General features: G+C 40.4%; 1 protein-coding gene across 1 annotated transcript in view; it reads right to left on the bottom strand.

Annotated features, from left to right (window-relative positions):
- LOC150078537 (uncharacterized) overlaps positions 1-7,099 on the bottom strand; it is a 147,888-nt gene extending 140,789 nt beyond the window's left edge. Inside the window, exon 1 of the mRNA XM_090384601.1 lies at positions 6,976-7,099. Coding sequence (XP_090240727.1) covers positions 6,976-7,099 — 124 coding nt within the window. The remainder of the gene's footprint in view (positions 1-6,975) is intronic.
- Positions 7,100-22,656: the final 15,557 nt, after the last annotated feature.

A 22,656-nucleotide genomic window follows, 5' to 3' on the forward strand; every position in this document is an offset into this window, starting at 1 on the left:
TAAGCGAACCGATAAAAATGTATATTAGAAAATAAACACACGTGCCGTATTTTTTATCCGTGTGAATGCGTTGGTTTTAATTTTATTTTTTAAAATACAGACAGCGATGCATTTAGATTTTAAAACGATTACAGATATGAAAGGAAAAAAAAAAATCTGTATAGTTTTTCCAGTGGGAAAATATCTATTTAATTTCAAAGAAAAAATATATATCCATTTAATTCCCAAAGCAGAGATATTTTATCGTTTTTACATGCATGTCTGTGTTAATGCTGTCTGTTTATATGGGTGGAAATTATTGCTTTGATATTCGCCGCCTAATATCAGCTCCACACTGTACGCCCCCTTTGAAAGGGGAATAGCTTTATGCGCTTTCGAAATTAACCATTTCAAAATATCATTGTAAAATTTAAAGTAAAACCAACACTCGTGTCTGTTTTCCCTAGTGTGAATAACAAGAACAAACCTAACAGTGTTTGGTGAGTTTAGATTTTCAAAAAGTTAGCTACAGACAATGGATAAAAATATACGTAAATATCAGGTTATATTTTTGACCAATCAGAAATCGTTATGGCTTTGTAAATAAGTGGATACTACAGAGTTTGCTAGTTTGAGAAGAAACATCCAAAAAGATATGTGACATCAAAAAGCACAACAGGATATGACTCACAGCTGAAAAGATCAAGTCTGGGCTTGTTTCCGTTAAACATAGGAGCCCCTAATAATGAAAAAGGTGACGTTCGTCAAGATTACTGCGCATGTCGTAGCCGACGAATGCTACTGCTCTGTTTAAGATTGGTATTATCAGTTTGATCTCTGTTTGTACGCTTCATAAAAATGACTAGTGCTACTAACTACGATACGCCCGTCTTGGAAAAGAAAAATGTTGTTTTCTATAGGCGTTTGGATACGCACTCAACGATTCGAGTTTTGCTTTTTGATTTCCAGCCATCTCTCTTGTTGGAGGATGTTAGTAGCTCAATAAGACTATCCAAAAACTAATGACTAGAACTGAAGTCAAAAATTTGTGAAATTGTTGTACTTCTACGTGGAAGGGCAGAAGAGACTTTACATCTGCACCAGTTAACAGTTGAAGCATGTAATTCCAAGGCAACTATAAGAGCGCTCACTGACAAAGGGACAGAAGTTCAATTAACTCTTGACATTTCCGAGCTGAAGGTATTATGCATTAAAGCTCTATATATCGATGATTTCTTACAATTATTAGAACCAGAAAAACCATTATTCCATCTAATGGAGCTAACAGTCATGGAGGACCTCGATCAGATACGTGAGCGATTGAGATGTGAATATTTTCCTGGTTCGTTCGAAATACCATTTTTACCTGTTTATGAACACTATGTACGCGCAGCAAGTCCTTTTATTACGGTGCAAAATTTTTTAGCTAAATGTAAGAGAGAAGACAGACAATCAAAATTCAACAGCTATGCCATCTACCAGACCGTTGTAGGCATGATGAGAGAACTAGAGTCCAGTTATAATCGCAAATATAGCGCTTTCCCGTTCAACTAGAAGGAAAAAAAGACAGAAAATGTGCTTTGTGAAAAAAATGTGAGTGACTATTATATTTATGGACATGAATTTCACATTCTGTTGTTAGTTAAGAAAATAATTAATATGCTTGCTGGTATCTTCTTTAGAATTTTTCTGTTGTTTACCCCTATAAATATTATTTTTTTTTTGCAAATATTATCTGTGTCTGCGTTGATTCTTTGGTATTAGAGAGAAAAATAACCTTTTAAGCATTTAACAACTGCTTAATTTGAAATCTTAAACAGGTTTTACACATCAACATATACAGAGGTTACAGAAAAAACCAGATTGCAGATAAACTTCATATCACTTCAAGAAACGGGTTTTTAATTTTCAGCTTTTCAAGAACAGGTAATAACCTTTTAACAACTGTTTAATCTTAAATTTTACTTTGGAATCGATTGTACACATGAACACATACAGAGGTTTGAGAAAATAACAATCACTGCAGATAAACTAGATAAGGCTTCAAAAGCGAGCACACACAGGTTTCATTTTCAGCTTTTCAAGAACAGGTGGAACTTTGGTCAAGCAAAACTTAAGAAACTAGAAAATTTAATATCTGTGAATATAGGGGTAAAATAAACTGTTGACGATATATATATATATATATATATAGTTTTTCAAGGGAAAATATCCATTTTAATTACAAAGAAGAGCAATATAAACAGAATAAAATCGAATTGTCTAGTTCTCGATAATCAGAAATTATAGCTTTTAAGCAAAAATAACAATCATTGCAGATAAAACTGACAAAACTTCAAGGAAACACAAACGTTTAATTTTAGCTATTCAAGAACAGGTAAGAATCTTTTATCAACTGTTAAATTTTATCTAGGAATAGATTTCCCAAAACACATCAAGTATAGAATCCCTGTATATAAAAAAAATTCAAAATTACAATCATTACAGATAAACTAGACAAGGCTACAAACGCCCACGCATGAGCTCGCGCGCGCACGCACACACACACACACACACACACACACACACACGTTTCATTCAGCTTTTCAAGAACGAGTAATAACCTTTTAACAACTGTTAAGTTTTACTTGGGAATATATTTTACACATCAGCATTGCAGATAAGCGGAATAAACTCCAAGGAAACACAAAGGTTTAAATTTTCAACTTTTCAAGAACAGATGTAACTTTGGTCAAGAAAACTTTAAGAATACATGTACCAGAAATCAGTCTTGGAGCGTTCTTTCCAACTCAGTTAGAATCAATAAGGGCTGATTCTTACAACTTATCTGCTGTAGTTTTCAAACGCAGGCAAAAGTGATTCTCTGGGCAGATTGAATTTATGTTCTACTGTTAATATGTAAGTAAACTCATTTACATTCAATCAACTGAAAAAGGACTACAATCGTAGAGAGAATAATAACTTTTTAAGAGATTTAATTTTAAATCTTACCTTGGAATCGATTTCACACATCAAGTATATACAGAGGTTGCAAAAAAAAAAAAAAAAAAAAAAAAAAAAAAAAATACAATCATTGCAGAAAACAAAACAAGACTACAAGGAAGCAGAAAAATAACTTTTTAACAACTTAATCTTAAATTTTTCACACCAACAACATATACAGAGGTTACAAAAAATTACAATCATTGCTTTCAGACAAGACTTTCAAGCGTCAACACACACAAGTTTAATTTTCAGTTTTTTCAAGAAAAGATGGAACTTTGGAAGGAAAAAAAACTTGAAGAATACGGATTTTATTTTCAGGTCTCGGCAACAGTTGGAAACAAGAAGGAATTTATCTTCCAGAAAAAAAAAAAAAAAAAAAAAAATTTTTTTTTTCATCCCGCACACAAGGTACCACGTCGCCGACACTGGGCCGGGCGGCGGTTCGGGCGAGCGACGGTGTCGTGCTGCGATGTCCCTCCCAACGGCATAAGCATCCCCAAAATACACCTTACCTATTAATCTTTCAGAAAAAAAAGTTTTTCATCCCGCACACAAGGTGCTTCATCTGCGTTGCAGACACGGGCGATGGTGGCGGAGGCAGCGGCCCTCCCCCACAACATAAACAACCCCAAAATACACCTTACGAATTAACACCCACAATGCATTGCCACATAATTAACGTTGAAATTATACGCAAAAATACACTATGACGTCACAATCGATACATTCAAAACCAACATCTAACCCAAATGTAACGGGGGAAACTCGCACTAGGCACGAGGTAACGTCTCTGATCGTAAATAGCACCAACACCAGTTCAAACCCCTGACCAAAAACAAAAAAAATATTCAAAATGAAATTCAGAAATTGAAACTAACACCATCTATTGAGAGAAAAACAAACAAGCACCAGAAAAACATAAACCGATTTTTTCACCCCCTTGTGTTCCCCTACCCCTTCGCAAAGGATTCTGAGTAAAATCGGTTCAAACCCCACCCTGTTACTACTACAGTTGAACAAAGAAGCCAGGGAAGATCCATCCACATCTTATATCCCCCAGAAATTTTAGAAGTGAATTCGGAAGGAGTCATTAAAGTTAATACTGCAAAGGAAAACGATGAAGAGTCCTCGAAGCGTAATTGTAAACGAAAAACGAAGAATCCAAATCCGACTGCCAGAAGTACTCCATCAAATCGTTCAACACATAACACGCGTTAAGTAACAGGATTTTAAGAAACACCGAAGCATCCACGCACTGTTTAAATGTACATTCTTGGATAATGATTTTGGTTCAGTCTGTTCCGTGTGTGATCGGCTTTGGTCCAAGAATAATGTGAAGATCACATTAGCTCCAGGTCTTCTTCGAACAGCGTTTCCAAATGAGGATGTAAGTCAAATGTCGGCATGTAACAGCTGTCTTGGCAATCAAATAGTTTTAAATATCATCTGATGCCACAGCACTTGCCGAAACTAGAGTTGGTAACAGAACGTCTCATATCTCAGAGGCTCCAGTTCATACAGATTCGTCACCTGTGGCATTCATACGGTCAACATGAGATCCTCAGCCAAGTGACAAATGTTAAGCGGAAGTTAAGTGAAAGAAGTTTCACTTAACTTCCGCTATGTGTGCTCGACACACAATTTTTTTTTTTTTTTTTTTTTGCTTTCCTAAGTCTAATAGGGACAGACTGAGAATAACAGAGTATCTTATCCCATACCTTTTTTTAAAAAAAGTTTTCGTCTGGGTGGTGGTATCCGCCGAGAATAAGTAACATTAGTCTTCTCCACTGGTGAAGCGTTACTTATTCAAAGCAGTGCAAAACTTCAGCAACTCGTTGTGAAGACTGATTCACAATATGAGATCCAATTAAAACGATGCCATTATCGATTTGAACAGTTCTCAATAAGGAATAGTGAATAGCTGCTAATATTTTTAAATACCTTAATTTGCAAGGTATTTAAAACTTCGTGAGTTAATCATTTGTTATTGTTACTGTAATTTCCTCCTGTTACACATGAATTACAATTGGGTACTCTGCGCGTTCTGTTTAAATAAAAAAAAAAAAGTAACATTCAAGAAGTTGAAAGAAGTTAAAAGAGAATAATAAAATTCAATAACAAGTTATTTAGTGATTATGATCTCCTATGATCAAGTTATGGACGTTCCTTAACTCAAAATTCAGTTCTAGAAGACGGATTACTTCGCGTTGTAAAGTGTCTTAATCAAATCTTTTTTAATTCAAATAAAATGAAAAGCTCAACCCACCGAAATGGCAAACTTCAAGGTCAAAATAAACTCGTTTCTGATACGCTCAGGGCTGCCACAGCTTTTTAAAAGCCGAAACTATTTTGGCACTTAGTACGTAACAGCGGACAATGCAAAAATAGATCCACCGCTTAGAAGAAAACAGCTGGAAAATGTAAACCGGTGTCACTTTCCCTCCTCTGATTAAGGATGGATCAAAGGTCATTAAGTCCTTAAGGATGAATCAAACTGTTATATTAGGGGCTACCCAAGAGCTGTCTTATTTGCCCTTGTATTTTATGTCCATAAACTACGTATGTCTTCTTTGGTCGATCTGTCTATTTTACTGGACGAAAAAGCCGAGTTAAAGGGAAAAGAACTTTGCTGTTCACGCCCGAGACCGACAAACTCAGCCACGGGGTGAAAAATACATAAAAGTTCCTCGTATTATTGACAGGATTTGAACCCGGCCCTTTCCCGCCCGGTGAGGAGAGAAGATTATAACGACTACGCTACTCATCCATAAGGAAATGTTCAGCAAATGTTCCCTTTCCCAGTGTCCATGATGTTCAAATGACCCAATTTTTGACCATTTTTAAAATGAGGTGCGATGAGTTATGTAGCCACGCTGCAAATGCCTGTGGTATCCATTATTCTCCAGAAAAATTGCGACACGAATTGATTTTAATTTTCAACGTTTTACGCTTCGTTACCAGTTCCTCGGTTCTCTGAGTGCCCTTGTAGCTTATTATACCCTCACTGTTGTCCACTTGCTAAAAAAGGTTCAGAAACCCACGTGTTGGTGCAGAACCGAGCGTGTTTTGCCGAGTACCGCACGGGGTACCCATTCGACAAGTGAATTCCAACTCCATGAGCATAGTTTAAAAGCGTGACAAACAGATTGCAAAAGATGTACAAATTGACGGTTATTTTTCACTTGAACTAAAATGTTCAAGAACTAGAATGGGATGCGCGGCCACACCAAAGTTCAGAATTTCATTTATTGCTGTTCTTGATTTGTGCAGAAGGCACAAATCAAGTTTAGTAGCGCCCCTCCAACTGATATACGTCGCAGCAACTCTACGATTATATCCATTTGTTTATATTGAATAGTTGCTGCTTCTTATCTGAACATGTTCGATAAATTGGTGAAAAAAAAAGAGAAGAAAATTCGTTGTCGAATAGTACAAGGACACTGAACATGCTCAAGCAATCAATTCTCTGAAATTAATCGACAAACATATTTTATAATCATTAAGATGTTCTAACTACTGACGAGAACAATCAATTATAGCCAATAATCTAAATAATCGTTTCCATTATCGAATAGAAATTGATAATTCGGTAGGTGCACGCTGAGAAAGAGAAAGAGCTTGAGAGAAACAAGAGTTTTAACCTTTACCGCTTTCGATTTCATAATCGAATTATTTGCATAATCTATTATATTCATTACTGAAATAATCAATTATTAATCATTCGATTATGGGGGAAAATCGATTATGCCTACACTAATTTTTTTATCGAGCAAAAAGATGACGAATCATTGATATCTGCAATATTTACAGATATTGTAATGCCTCAAGAGCAGTTGACATTAATCAACTGCTCTTGAATTCTGAAAATAGCTGGGAGACTTATTGTGTTTCGGTCCGCTGATCAGAACAAAGCTTATTGAAGGAAACAAAAAGAGGGAAAAATACTTTTCTCCTCACAAAAAGACAGATAAAATGAAACATAATGGCGCAAAAAGTAACGCTTAAACTTACGTTCACATAACAGAAGAACGAGGCATTTGAACGCATCCGGATATTCCTCCAAAAGTGACGATGGTAAGCTGTAGTGAAAAAATACGTTCAGAACGAGACCAGCAAACACCAGTTTCGAAAGCATAGTTGCAGCAGCTGTCTAATCGCAAACCCTTTCTGCTTATTCACACTAACTTCCTTGTAAGTTATAAACTTCAGAGAGTGGATGTCTGCTCGATAACAGCTTTTTATTGGATATCTATCCTACCCGTATTCCACCTTTACCAATCATATGCGACAGCGGTTCTTTCTGCATTCTGAATGTAAATAAATTTACTCCGAAGACCACAGTATTAGTGGTGGCAAATGATACAAGGAAGCAAGCATACACTGCATCAATTAAAAATAAAAAACTGCCACCTCACCTGTCCATCCCCTTAATAATTTGTCTAATTTTTCCTTAAATTTATTCAAACTACCCACCTTCACAACACCACACGGAAGTTTATTCCTTCAATTTACTATTCCTTCTTCTTCTTAGGCAATAGATGAGTTGAAAAGGCAAGACCAAATTGTGTTCGATGCGTGGAGTAGCTTACCGGACAAGTATATAACATAGTAACGAATGGGCCTGGAGTACTGAGGTCCATAGTTTATAATATACACGTAAGTTAGTTATAATCCAGTTTAATACAAATATATACTAACAAAATCAGTAGCTTTCGAGACGCGTGTCTCTTTGTCAACTGACAAATTAAATACAAAAATACAACGAGCTGAGTGAGGCACGTTAATCATGCGTCATTGTTGTTGCACGGACGTGCGCTGCTTTCTACGCCACTGATCATCCATTTTTTGGGCCACCAACCACGACCTTGACCCCAAACGAGACTTTGAAATAGTAGACCACTCACGACACTTTCGCCACCGCCTATGGCTAGAGTCACTCAACATAGTAAGCAATCCAAAGGCATTAAATCGCCATAAAGGCATACGTCCACATCCCATCCTAGAGACAACCGTTTCATTGCTGGACGATCAGTGGTGTAGAAAGCAGCGCACGTCCGTGCAACAACAATGACGCATGATTAACGTGCCTCACTCAGCTCGTTGTATTTTTGTATTTAATTTGTCAGTTGACAAAGAGACACGCGTCTCGAAAGCTACTGATTTTGTTAGTATATATTTATATTAAACTGGATTATAACTAACTTACCTGTATATTATAAAGTATATAACATATTTCGGGAAAATATTTTCGACCATGAACTATATTAAAAATAAATCAAGAAACCGTCTGAACAATGCGAGTCCCAGCATGTTTAAAGATGAAAATTACGGCATACTCGCTCAAGAAGTTCAGCAGCAAAAGTCACGTTAATTCGTACCTAATTGGATGTTTGTTACGTTTTTTCAGTATTATTAAATAATATTTCAAAAAATATATATTTTTAATGAAACACCTTCCCACTCTATTCCATTTCTTAAAAAAACTCAACCCTCTCCCAGCTGACGTGCGGCTTTTCGGATTCTTTTTTTTCTTTTTTTTTTTTTGATTAGATCAAAAATGGCTCTTCACTCAAACAAGGTTGCCGACCCCTGATCTACATTATATTTAGAGGAGCTCACACAGATTAAGCGCCGCATGAGAGACCATGTTCACTGCGAACACAGCTACATTACAAATAGATGACTTTAAGCAGGAGGGATAACCCTATCCACACAGCGCCCCACTCTTAGCATTGTGTTCCACAGTCACGTACGTGGGAGAGATCTGCATTCCCCGGGCATGGCCCTTGGACTGCAGCCCGACCTGTCCCGAGGATCAGGTCGGGTTTAAATCCGAGTAGCAGAAATGATAATCGGGTCGGACCTAGCAGCACAGATAACGTTCGGGTTTGAGTACGCTCGGATAATATTTCGGTTGAAATATTATAAAACGGTATAAGAAGTATTTCAGGCTTCCTCGAGCTATTTTTTTATTCTAAAGAAAAAGTTATTTGCACTAGCAGGCAGCTCGTTATAGACAACATGGAACATAACGTCATCTGGCACTATTTGTAGCAAGCGAGGACAAGACGTCTGGTGTTTGTGTTGCAATCGTGAATTTGCCTGATTGGTACCAAAGAAAGGGAAAGACCTGTATTATTATAAGCGGACCTTTGTCAACCCAATTAATATGGTATTTTATCCTCGCTATTCTCTTCTGCAATACAGGATTCATGTGACATCTAAAGCCGCGTTCCCACGACGCCTGGTTCTGGGAGCTCCATATAATCGGGAGGGCTAGGGTTCCCAACTACGCATGGATGGTGCCCGGTTTTAAACGGTACCTCTTTTTGCGGCTAAAAAGTATAAATGCACATAAAAAAACACACTAATATTTTAAAAATTATAAAAAATAAATCAATATACACTGAGTGATCACTGCTTTATGACCACCTACCTAATACCGTATTGGGCCACCGTTTGCACGGATAACAGCGGCCATTCGCCTAGGCATTGACTCCTCTAGATGTCTGAAGACATCCGTAAGGATCTGCAGCCGTGCTGCCTACAAGGCTTTCTAGGTCTGAATGGACGACGGTTGCGTGCCCATACGCCTCCCTTCCGTTCCTAAACATCCCACAGGTGTTCGATTGGATTGAGGTCGGGCTAATTTCGAGGCCAATGAAGATGGGTGATATCTTCAAACCACTTGTGCACATTGCGACCCGATGACACGGAGCATTATCGTCTTGGAAGATCACATTTCTGACCGGGAAAAAATGCAAAATGGCAGGCTGCACATGGTCTCCAAAGAACTGCCGGTAGACCTCACCAGTGATCTACTGGATGGACGTTAAGCATACAGCTGCAGGATTTTGTGCTGCTCTGAAGTTTATTAATAAAGTGGTTAAAATACTAAATTGTTAGAAAATAAGTTATGGGGAGGATAACTTCCTCCCCATAACTTCTTTGAAACAATGAGCGAGTGTTGCGTTAAATTTAGTGGATTGCGTTCTTTTCAGGTATTAAATACTTCTACAGATTGCAAATTTTCTAATGTTGAACCTGCAATGGCTGCCATTTATTGTTAAGTACATAGACTGATCCAGTTCATAGGAAAATTCAAGGTTAAGGACGCTTCTTGAGAATAGGATTGGCTGATAGGATTTGGTACTCTTTCAGTAGTACCTTTGAGAAATAACAACATAAAACTCTTATCGGCTTATTATTTACAGCCATCATTGCGCTTCTTGTCCATAACAATGAGAAAATCATCACGTGTGCAGACGATATAAAAATTCTAACGCCTATTACTTCCAACGATCACCTTAATTTCAGCGTGTATCAATAAGAGTCTCATCAACGTCGCCTCTTACCTCAAACACTATGCACTCTCAATCAACCCACAAAAAACAAAACTAATGGTGTTCTCTCTCTCACACCAACACCTACAATAATTGCCCCAACACTCGATGGAACTCTAATATCTGCCACTCCTACCCATGCGGATTTGGGAACAGCATTTGACCCAAAACTTCGGTTTCACGTTCATGTAGACAAGCTCACGTCCAGAGCAGCCATCTCTCCGATGGGCATAATGGCATAGTATTTTGTGGAAGGCGCCACCGGTGGTTTCCCACATTTTCGCCATGGTACTTTGCGAAGAATTACAGAATCTGTAAAAGCCAGAAAAAGTGTACTGTCTGGTTTGTGACAGAGTAGTGCTATGTTCTGTTTTTCTGTGTCTGGCTGCTTGGCCGCAGGACCCCTAGGGGAACCCCACGTTGGCCGCCACCAATACTGGGAGGTGAGCCAGGCTACCCATTATACCCTGGCTAGCCTCTACCAGGGTTGCCTGAGCTTCCTGACGGAGACCAAGTAAAAAAAAAAAAAAAAAAAAAAGAAGAAGAAAAAAAAGAGAGCTAGAAGAGGGGGTATAGAAGAGGAGAGGATTGAAATGGGAATGAATTGGGGGTGGACTGACAGGGGAGAATTAATCCACCCTAGCTTAGGCGAAGTAAGGGAAAAGGTGATGGTTTAAGAGTAAAAGGGGACAGGCGCCCCTGTGTAATTGCCATAGGCATAGTACTTGTAGATCACGCACCTACATCGGTGCTAGCAGTATATCCTACCCATTTCGGGTTTGCAATGACTTTTAAATCCCGCACTCCGAGGAGTGCCAGCATCCCGCACCTTGGATGGTGTCTGCAATAAATCCTACCCAATTCGGGTTAGCATGGTTCTATCTGGCTTATGGGGAGTGGAGAGTTATTCCACGCCGGTGTGGTTTAGTTCCTCACTTCTAAGTTTTGCAATCTGAGCTCACCTAAGTGCAAATGTTTCCTGCGCGTAGGTGGTTAATGCCTTATAGGTATCTTCCTCGAGTAGCAGAGTGAATTCTTGATTGCGAAGGTTCCTCTGTATTGTGGTGAGGAATTTAAGCCTAATGTTGTCGTAGCTGGGGCTCTCTGAGGTGCCCCCAGGACTCCTCTTCGTCGCAGTGGCAACGTGGATCATTCTCGATTCCCATGGCGGTCAGTTTTTGTTGGAAGGATCCATGGCCGGTGATGATAAAGGTCACATGGAGGCCAGGCGAAAACCAGGGTGGAGGTTCTGGGTGAGTTGAGCTTATAGATGGAAGGAATCGTTTTGTGATGGCCCCCTTTGTTGTAGTGTCCCAGCCATGTTGCCATATCTCTTGTAGATGTTGGGTTATCCATTGTCTTTCCTGCCTGGGGCCGTTTGTGATATCAAATTCAAGATTAAGCAGTTGGGTTGGAACTCCCTTCCTTAAGTGGTAAAAAAAAAAAAAAATCAAACTATTATTTTTAGACCACCGAAATAATTAAATTCATCTGCCATGCTGTGTGTGTATCTTATGTCTGTTAATTGCGTGTATTCTATGGGCGATTTGTCTGTTTTGCTGGACGAAAAACCCCAGTTTTTTTTGGGGGGGGGGGGGGACCTTGCTATCTACGCCTGAGACGGACTAACTCAGCCGCGGAGTGAAAAAAAATCCATTAAAGTTGCTCGTGTCATCGACGGGATTCGAACCCGGGCCTTTTCCACCCGGTGTAGGGAGGACGGTGACGATACCACTGTGCTATGCTACCCGCGCAGACAAATCCTTAAGTGGTAGAAAAGCCCTCTTTTGACCACTTCTAAGAATAGTGGCTGGCATCTAGTTATTACCTGCAGAGCAGGGGTGTTGACGGTACAGCACCCCTCAAATTGAAAGGAGCATGAACCTCTGGATTGAATCCAGCTTACGTTTGTTTCTTGCTAGGATGGCTTTTCGGTACCAGATGGAGGCACCATAACACACAATTGGCACGTATACGGTTAGAGGCGAACCAGACAGATATCAGCTGCTCCATTCCTGCAGGCTTTCATGTACTGGCTGCCTCTCGCGATAACCGCAGAGGGGGTGGAGTTGCTATAATTTTCAATACGACAAAGTTCTCCATCATACACTCTGTCTCAAATATCTCTCAAGACGTGGAAGCCTTAATGATAACTCTGGAACATCAAGGTACCACTATAGACGTCGCATCCCTGTACCTTCCTCCAACGCCAACTATGATGGCCATTGATGCAGCCACTAACTGGTTAATAAATAATCTCCACCCAGCAGCCACTCACATCGTATGTGGGGACTTCAATCTTCCGCCATCTACCCAACACCTCAAAAGTCGTCTCACAGAATCTCTCCAATCAATCCAAATATTCCAAGTTAACTACCAGCCAACGAGAGACCGAAACCTACTGGACATAGTCTATTCCTCGGCAACATGCCAAGTCGAAGAAACCACAGCCGACATGTTTCAATCAGACCACCAACCAATCATATTTACAGCTCTTCTACCCAAAAAATATTTCAATACCCCCAAAACCAAATCTGTGAAAAAGGTCACCGCCCCAAAATTTCTGAATCCAGCACTCTGCATTGAAGCCGCATCCACAGTCCCATGGAACATCTTAGATGGATGTGAACTGAGCCTCGCAATCGATTTAATGACCAAATGGATCAATACCATAGCCCTTCACACCGCAACCAAGACAGTCACCATTACTCCGCGCTCCAGAGCATGGTGGTCTCCCCAGCTCAACCAAAGTTTCCACTACAAACAATTACTACACGCCAAGTGGAAAGCTTCCGGCGATGTCCAAGACCGCATTTCATTCTCCAAAGCCAGGGCCGAATTCAACAGAAACAAATCAGCTTCAATTAAAAAGCACCTCGAAAGAACCCTAAAAAGGGGGAAACCATTCTATAAAACAAAGGCTAGTTCTTCCAGCAACATCGACCCAATTGACTGGCTCAACTACGTCGCCAGATTTTCTAATCAACCTCCAGCTCTACCTAATCGGCCACTCCTCAACCGCTCTCATCTCACTGATAGTCTCGCTACGATCCGAATTTCCAAGCAACAACTGATGTAGGCCATTAATACTCTCCCTCTCACAACAACCACCGGTGACGATGGCATCCCCCAGTTCATAATCAAATGTTTAAGTGTCTTCATCATCGACTCACTCCTCAACCTATACAACAGATGCCTCGAAGTTCATTTCTTGCCACCCCAGTGGAACAGGTACTCTGTCTGGCCCCTTCCTAAGCACCAACAATCGACGCTCCCAAGCCAACATAGGCCCATCGCTTGCGCCTCTGTATTGCTAAAAATTCTGGAGAAAGCATTGCTACGGTCTGTCCCCCATCAAATTCTCCGTGACAGTCCTCAGCAAATACACTATGGGATATCAGGAAGGTCAACTATAACTAACCTTGTAACAACCACTCTGCACATCTTAGATGCCTTCGAACAAAGACAGGAATTGTCAGTTATATATCTTGACATCCATTCCGCATTTGATGCCATCTATATACCTAATCTCCTACGTCTCTTAGAAAACTACTTCAATTTTCGCGGCGATGTTCTCTGGTTCCTAGAATCTCTCCTATCGAAGAGGACCCTTGTTCTAAAGATCGGAACAAAGACCTTCACGCGCCACATAACTGCCGGTGTACCTCAAGGGGGGGTCTTGTCTGGCATTCTCTTCTCAGCAATCATGGTGCCATTTGTGACCAATAAGTGCAATTGGATCACATATGCTGACGATGTCAAGCTCCTTACTAAAATATCGCCATCCAACTCGGCAGCCGAAATCACTCAGCAAATCACTAGCAAACTGCAGGAAATGGCTGACTACCTCAATACCTTCAACCTCCAAATCAACCCCCTAAAATCAGCACAAATAACTTACTCTCTAAAGGGCAGCCCAACAACGTTGGAGCCTGTGCTTAACGGCTCCTCAGTTCCAAGTGTTGAAACACACAAAGATCTGGGGGTCGTTTTCGACTCCAAACTATCTTTCAATGATCACATAAACCTCATACAGTCGAGGCTGAATTCACTACGCTGGGTCGCCAAACAACAGCTGCTCCACACCACCGACCTACAACTGGCAAAAAGATACATCGTATCAATCCTTTACCCGACAATACTGTATGCTTCAGAGATATGGGCCTCGGCCGCCGAATCCAACATTAAAAGAATATTCTCTGCCGAATTCTGGCTTCTAAAATGGGCCAACAGCAAACTCCACCTTCCCCCAGCTCTCAGATCAACGCAGTTAGCAGAAGCTCTTCAACTACGCAGGCTCCGGTCCTACATCGGAGAAAGAAGGCTGCTGTTCACCATCAAGATGGCCACCGGTAAAATTACAGAGCCGAACTTCTGGGATCACTGCTCTTGGCGCATTCCCCCCCCCCCTATATCCGGTCTTCAGCACAGCTGCTAGCAAACCGTAACCGGCTAGTACTAACCGACAGATTCCTGCCAAAGCAAATGCTGCCCTCACTGCAAGCCATCGACGGGGACCTCCAAGAAGTGGTCAATAATAAAAAACACAGGAAGGGTATCCTCGTCGAACTGAAAATGTAAAACTGCGCCTTGTTAATAATCAGATTTATCCTTTTTTCTCATGTGTATCTCTTTTGTAAATATGTTTTGTTAACCCCTGGCACCACCATGCCGTGACGGGACTAATTGTATGTCTATCATTGCTGCAATTAAAGATTCTATTCTATTCTACACCGTTTGGTATATGAGAGTAAGGGCCTTGTCAGCCCCCAGTTTGCCCTGCTGACCCGCCTTATCATAGCAGTGTACCTTGAATTTTGTTCGCTAGATATTTTAGGTGGTGGTGGTGGTAGAAGGTACGGGCCAAGCACAGAGCCCTGCGGACAGCCTCGATCGATGTACCTAGGACAAGGGACAAGGTATTCTTGTATTGATTGCGGCCTCCAGGGTTACCCCTATATACCGCTGTAGCATCTGTAGGTTATTTATAGCCGGCAAGTGTGTGTAAGTGTGTGTAAGTATATATGTGTGTTGTGATGGTTGTTGTTTGCCGGCCCTGGAGTCTTAGCAGCCGGGAGGCAGGGAGCAAGCTACCTGCGTCCCGACTCCCGTCCCTAGCCACGTGGAGGCGCTCCAGGAACTATCTAAATTACACTTAGTGGGATTCCAACAAGTGGAATCCCGGTTATAGTAAATAATGAATAGGGAGGATAAAGTAGGAGAAAAGAAAGTAGAAGAAGAAATGAGAGCAAAACACTCTCTCAGGAAAAGAAGAAACAGGAAAGAGGAAAACACTAGTTGGAAAATCTAACAAGCGAGAGAGCTTGAAGAGGTAAAATTTTGAAGCCTGAAGGCTTGTAATTTTGAAAGAAAGATTCCCCTAGCCGGGAAGGAAGCCCAACTTGCGCCGACAAGGGGAAAAAGAAAAGTCTCAAGGAAAGAACATAGGTAATGTACAAGTGGCTATTAGATAGCCACTTAAAAGAATAAATTAAGATAAATAATAATTACTTATGTCACCGATATGAAACATAGCAGTAAACATATTAACAAATTACACTGCATAAGCAGAGAGTAAAATATACAATATTTACAAAGTAATTAAAATCTTGGCTGAAAATTAGTCAACCAAGAAATTAACAGAAATAGTCATCCAGAAGAAATGTAGAAACATATATACAAAACACAAAGAGACAAACAGAACTCACCCAAGGCAAATATATGCCAAAGGCAAAACCAATAAATACTGTACAAATAAATTAGTTAACCGAATCAAAAGCAATTCTAAATTTAAATCTAAGTATAACAGATCAAAATAATAAGTTAAGTATTAAACAATAATTAATTGATATGCAGAGAAGATGTCTCTGCACAAGTAATCTAATCTATAAACATATGTACATAACCAGCAAGTGCAAAGCTGCTACCACAAGCTGCGAAAAACAAAACTTGTTTCAAATAACAAGACACGTAGAATTAACAATAATGCATAGGTAAGCATTAAAAAAAAAAAAAAAAAAAAGGATGTCAATTGCCAACAAAGCAATTGGATCTGAGAGGGCGGGGAGAGGTCCATCCCACCCCTCAGAACCAAAACCCATTTACAACAAAAAATGCTAGACTAAGAACTATATGGTACTAGCAAAAACCCAACTGATTGCAGCTGCAATCAGGCAGGAAAGAAAAATACAACAAATAATCAGCCCCGCAGGAAAACAAAATTAAATCAAAACACAAGCAGCAAGAAAAGCAGCCAGCAGTAAGACAGGCTAGAGAGGAAAATCATCTCACTCAACCAGAACAGCCAACTGAAGGTTGGATCTGAGGGAGCAGGGAGAGGTCCATCCCACTCCTCAGAGCCAAACAGACAACGCAAGAAGAGAAAAACTCTCTTCAACATAATGAGCTAACTACACAAGTAATGTACAATATAAACATTTAAGATTAACTGCTGATTTAAAACACAATAAAATCAGTTACTCTCAATTCTGAGAGCAAACAACAAATCAAACAAAAGCACCATGATATTAACAAGATAATTACAGTATTTACAAAATACATACAATTTAACACAGAAAATCATTTCAGGCAACCCGGACAGAGTTCGAAGTGGAGAGGGGAGGTCCATCTCTCCCACTCGGCCAGGCAAAAACCTGAAACAAGTCTCCAGAAAAAGACGCAAAAACTCTGCGTCCAAAACACAAGACAATTTAGGCAAGGAAGAAACTCCTCTCGAAAAAAAAAAAAAAAAAAAAAATCAATACAGTAATATATATAAATATTAAGAACAAATAACGAAATCAAGGGTTATTCCTTGATAAAGCCGCTCTTCTCCGGAAGACACAATTAGCAAAAGAAGAGAAGGCAGAAAGAGAGTCCGCCGACCCAACCAGGCGCCAAAAATCATCTAAATTATATACATTTGTACAGATAGACAATTGTTGTCTTAAATCCACATATAAATTACAATGTAGGACAATATGTTCAACCGTCTCCTCAGAGCCACAAAAGCAGAGAGGAGAGGGGACGAGTCCAAATCTATATAAACGAGAATTAATTCCATGTCCCGTGATTAAGAAAGTGGGAAATAACCCAAGTTGAAGCCAGTTAAAGTTTTTATCTTTAATAAAAACACGAGGAAAGAAAGCGTATGTGATTCTGCCGAGAGAGGAATCATCCCAAGAGTGTTGCCACTCTTCCAAAGCAAGATTGGAAAGTCTGGCCAGATCAACATTTGTAGAGTTCTCATAATTATTAGCAAAATCTCCCACCGAGGCAGGAGAGAGAGATTTCCTATGGTAAGACAAGAAATGCAATATAATTTCCAGGTAGATAGGGAGACGACCATTAATAACAAGCAGGGCATCAGTAGAAACAGTTCTACATGCCCTGCAAGTATAGAGAAGGAAGGACCGCTGCGCCTGCAGAAGGTATTTTTGGACCAGTGAATTAAGAATTCTGAAGCCCCAAGCGCCAGCACCATAGCAGACGATGGGGATGAAGATACACTTGTAGTAAAGACCAAGAGAAGACGACTTAAGATTCCAGAGGGAACGGGCAAGACGCAACAGCCAGCCGGTAAGAGAACGGATTTTCTGCCGAAGGTACTTACAATGGGGAATGAAAGATAAATGATCATCAATCACCACCCCAAGGTATTTATATTCACTTACCAATTTAACAGCCTGGTCAAGAATTTTAACCACAGGGGGACGATTACGATTCAGTAGGCCTTTCAGAAGAACCTGTTTAGTTTTAGGGACTGAAATGGAGAGTTTATGGAGGGAACACCACATGTGAAGATCATCCAAGATGTGGTTTGCTTTAATTTCCAATTCTAGACGAGAATTCCCAGGTACAAGCAAGGCAAGATCGTCGGCGTAGGCAATGTTGACAATATCATCATGAGGGGCATTTAGCCATCCATCAAGGACCACGTTCCAGCAAACAGGGCCAAGAACGGATCCCTGAGGACAACCCCTAGAAACCGGCCTCGTAACCGAGCAAAAACCGGAGGAGACCACAAGGCTTCTATTATCGAAATAACTAGAAATTAGTTTGTAGATAGGACAGGAGACCTCGGCCTCCCGAAACCTCGCCAGGACACTCTGCCACCATAAGGTGTCAAAGGCCCCTTTGAAGTCTACAAAGAGACCGAGAACGTATTTAGAAGGAGATGCTCGAACAGTGCTCAGGAGAAGATTAATTGCATCTGTAGTTGATTTACCTTGCGTGAAACCAAACTGGGAAGAAGAACAAAGATTTTTTGAGTTATAGTAACCCTTGAAACGTGAAACCAGAAGTTTTTCCAACAACTTTCCAAGAAAAGGAAGAAGGGAAATTGGACGATAAGAAGAAGGAGAGGCAACTGGATTGCCAGGACTCTTGGGAAGGATTTTTAAGTTGGCAATTTTCCAGCGATCAGGGAAAACACCAAACCGAAGGCAAGAATTCATTAGGATAGAAATAAGGATAGGTTTGATTTTCCAGATTCTTTTAATCACAGAAACCTCCATGAGGTCCAGACCTGGACTTTTGCCAATAGTAAGGGTATTAATGGCAGAATCAATTTCTATATTAGTGAAGGGATCCTCAGAAGAAGAGCCTTCAAACACAAGATGCTGTAATCTAAAAAGAGTTTGTTCATTGCTCTCAGGAACAGAGATGTCCCTGAGAAGCAATTCATCCAAGATGGCATCAACAGATGCCGACCAAGTTAAAGTTTCAGTGGAATTTGGAACATGGATCGAGGTCTGAGGAATATGTGGGTGGAGTTTAGAGGCAATGACTTTATAGGGTAAACCCCAAGGATCTGATTTAATAGTTCTTTCCACGAGACGAGCCCAAGCCTGGGCCTTCTCCTCTCTAATACTGTTAAAATATCTGTTGCGAGCTGCCTTATACAAGTCAGCAAGCCTATTTACTTCAATTGGTGGCCTGTTATTCCTTCTAGCTCTATTAAGGTTTCGCCTGGTAGTCCTAAGATCTCTTCTAAGAGAGGAAAGACCATCAGACCACCAGGGAACAGAATTGATTCGACGAGATTTTTTAAGAAAACTAAGGTCAGAGACCTCAGTAATAATTCCAGTTATCTTTTCTTCCAGGGAATTTGGATCCAATTCAGAAAGATTAGAGATGAAATCCTCATTAACCAAACTCAAAAGATTAGAGTCGAAAATGCTCCAGTCAGAACCCTTAGTTTTATAGCGAGGGAAATCATGATTAACTCGAGGGAAAGAAGGCCTAACAGTGGTGACCAGGTCAAAAGTGATAGGGTGATGGTCACTGCTCGACCAAGAAGTACGAACCGACCAATTATTTATACCGAAAGAAAAAGCACGATTTGAAAGTGTGATGTCAATGTAAGATTGACCCTGCGAACTGGAAAAAGTTGGGGGATGACCCTGGACATTATGGACAATTAAGTTTTTTGCAACGATGAAATCCTCAAGGAGATCACCCTTGGGGTTAGAAGTAGGGCTTCCCCAAAGGGGAGAAGAAGCATTAGAATCCGTCATAATGATTAACGGAAGACCAGAAAGTCTGGTTAACAACAGTTCCAGGTAATTTAAGAACGGCTCAATAGGCTGTGCATACTGCGAACATCGCATGTACAAAGAGACGGCATAAATCCTACCGAAGGAACCCTCAAGACAGGCACAAGCAGCAAACTTGGAGCGGAGACTATTGATCTTAGTAACCGTGATCAGAGGGTCCACGATAACCAGAGCAGCCCAAACCCTAGTCACCGTGTTGCCTCCAACCCCAGACGTATCAGGGATAGATTGAACTAACTGAGATTGACAGGGCAAGCCCTTAATCACACCTTTATAGGAGTATGGCTCCTGGAGAGCCAAAACAGAAAATTTATGTAAAGAAATTAAACTAGATACATCATTAATAACAGATAAACTTCGCTGACAATTTAATTGAAGGAATTTTACACTCATATTTACAACTGTAGTATGGGTACTATTCATAAGATGTCCTGAACCTCACCTGGTCTTGGGCCCTGAGATATTCGGGACAGGAAATGTCCTTGTAAGAATGGTCAGCTTTGCGTTTCTTAATTTTACAGTTGGGACAAACTATGGGGGAAGATTTACTGGGGCAATCAGAAATTTGATGGCCCTGACAACCGCAGTGCCCACAGGTGTGTTCAGGTGACCTACAATTTTTAGATGAGTGGCCATAGCCCAGGCATTTGAAACATCTAGAAGATATTATGAAATCCTTAATACCGTGGACTGACGACCCAATATAAATTCTATTATTATTTTGTAACAAAATATGCCTGATGGGGCCAGGGACCTCAATCACCCAGTGCTGGCAGTCCTTTTGCTTGGAATTCATCTTAAATCGAAATTTAACTAATTTCTTAAGATCCTCAAGGGAATAATCAGTGCCAATGAAGTTCTTATCATGAAGATCCTGGATGAAATCATCTTCAGAAGTGTCTTTACCAATGTCGTAGATAACTACCGTAGGATTTAATTTCTTTGGAGTGTCAAGAGAAAATTTTAAGTCTTTGAACTTCTGACACGATTGCAGGGAAACAAGGTCGGCTTTAGAAGCTGTTTCGATCACAATACCACGGTCCCGGACCTTGCGGACCGCCTTAATTTTAATCTTTCTAAATTCGTCCCTGAATTTAGTAGTAATTTCTTTCTTTACTTCCTCACTAGTTTTTAAATCCGAAGATTCAGAAGCTCGAACGATGATTATGTGTTGCGGCTGAATTGGACGCTGAGAAGATTGGGCCGGTGCCGTAGATGCCATGCTGGCATAGGTATTGGAAGGCAATGGAAGAGAAGCCAAAGGTGCACTGACAGAAGGAGCTGACCTTAAGGCACAAACATCCAGGTACTTGCGATCGATGTACCTAGTCACTGTTTGGAATCTGTTGGTAACTTGGGCATAGGGTGCATAGTGTTATGGTCAGGCGCCACCTGTGGTTTCCCACATCTGCGCCGTATGTACGCTGTGAAGAAATACAGTAGATGCCAGAAAAGTGTTGTCTGTTGTATATGACATATTGTGTTGTGTAACTTCTGTTGTGTGTTCTGGCATTTGGCCACAGGGCTCCTGGTGGGAACCTACGTTTCCCACACACACCACTAGGAGGTAGCCAGACTGCCCATAATTCTCTGGCTGGTCTCCGCCAGGGTCGCCTGAGCTTTCTAGGCAGAGGCTAAGTAAAATAAATAAATAAATAATAAAAATAAAAAAAATAAAAAATAAAAATAAAAATTAAATAACTATAAATAAAATTAAAATAATTTTTAAAAAAAGCTGGGTTAGCAAATCCTACACTGGGCAGCTAAACAACTAATTTATTTTAAAGAGCCTCATAATTAAGAAATTCATTAGCAGCTACTACAACGAAGAAAGCAATCGTCGCTGCAGAATTCTGGCTCCTTGAATGGGCTAACTGGAAAGCTTGTCTCCCACCAGAGGACAGAACTACAGCCTTAGCTACCTCACTGGGGATGAAGCGACTGCCTGATAGCATCGAAATACAACGACTGATAGCTACAGTTAAAATGATCACGGGTCAGATCTCAACTCCGTCCATTTGGGATTCGTGTTACTGGCGAATACCCAAGCCAGAACTTCGGAAAACATCGATGTTCTGCTCGAAGCATCGGAGGCTTCATATCTCAGACCTCTTTCAACCAAACCAAATGCTACCGGAAGTACAGCATCACGACTGACTTGCATAGGTTTTGCAGCAATAAAATCTTAGGAAAGAAGTGTTAGCAGCTCGGTCCAATTCCAGAATCGAATAAGAACAAGTTGGTGCGCACTCCACACCATTTGTCAAGCTCTCCTGTGCCACGACAAAATTCGTTTGAGAGAGAAGTGCCATTCATGTATATTATATATTTTATTGTAAATATGATGTAGACCTGTATGATGTAGCTTGTAAATATAGTTAATAATGTGAAGAAGCGTAATAACATGTTTACATTTTTAATTTTACAGTGTGCTCATAACTAATTATCTATTCTGATGTGAGCCCCTGGCCTTTGGCCATGACGGGACAGTTGGAACTTCACTTAAATCTATGTACATTGTATTGATTTAGTTGCAATAAAGATTTTTTTTTTTTCTCTCTCTCTCTCTCTAAAATTCTTAAGGCTGTTAATGATGGTTTCGGAAGCAGAATGAGATCGGTTGGTCCAGTAGATCCGAAAGAGGAGTTTCAACTCTTCTGCATAACTGATAAATTCTGTTTGCTGGCAATAGGAATGGGTGGATGGCAGCCGTAAAGAGCAGTCCAGAAAGAACCCCACCGCAACCAAAGGACTTAGGGATCTTAGTAGTAGCGAGTGCGGACGCAAACTCT

The sequence above is a fragment of the Mastigoproctus giganteus genome, chromosome 11, assembly GCF_048544385.1.
Source record: "Mastigoproctus giganteus isolate SK-2022 chromosome 11, ASM4854438v1, whole genome shotgun sequence".
Taxonomy (NCBI): domain Eukaryota; kingdom Metazoa; phylum Arthropoda; class Arachnida; order Uropygi; family Thelyphonidae; genus Mastigoproctus; species Mastigoproctus giganteus.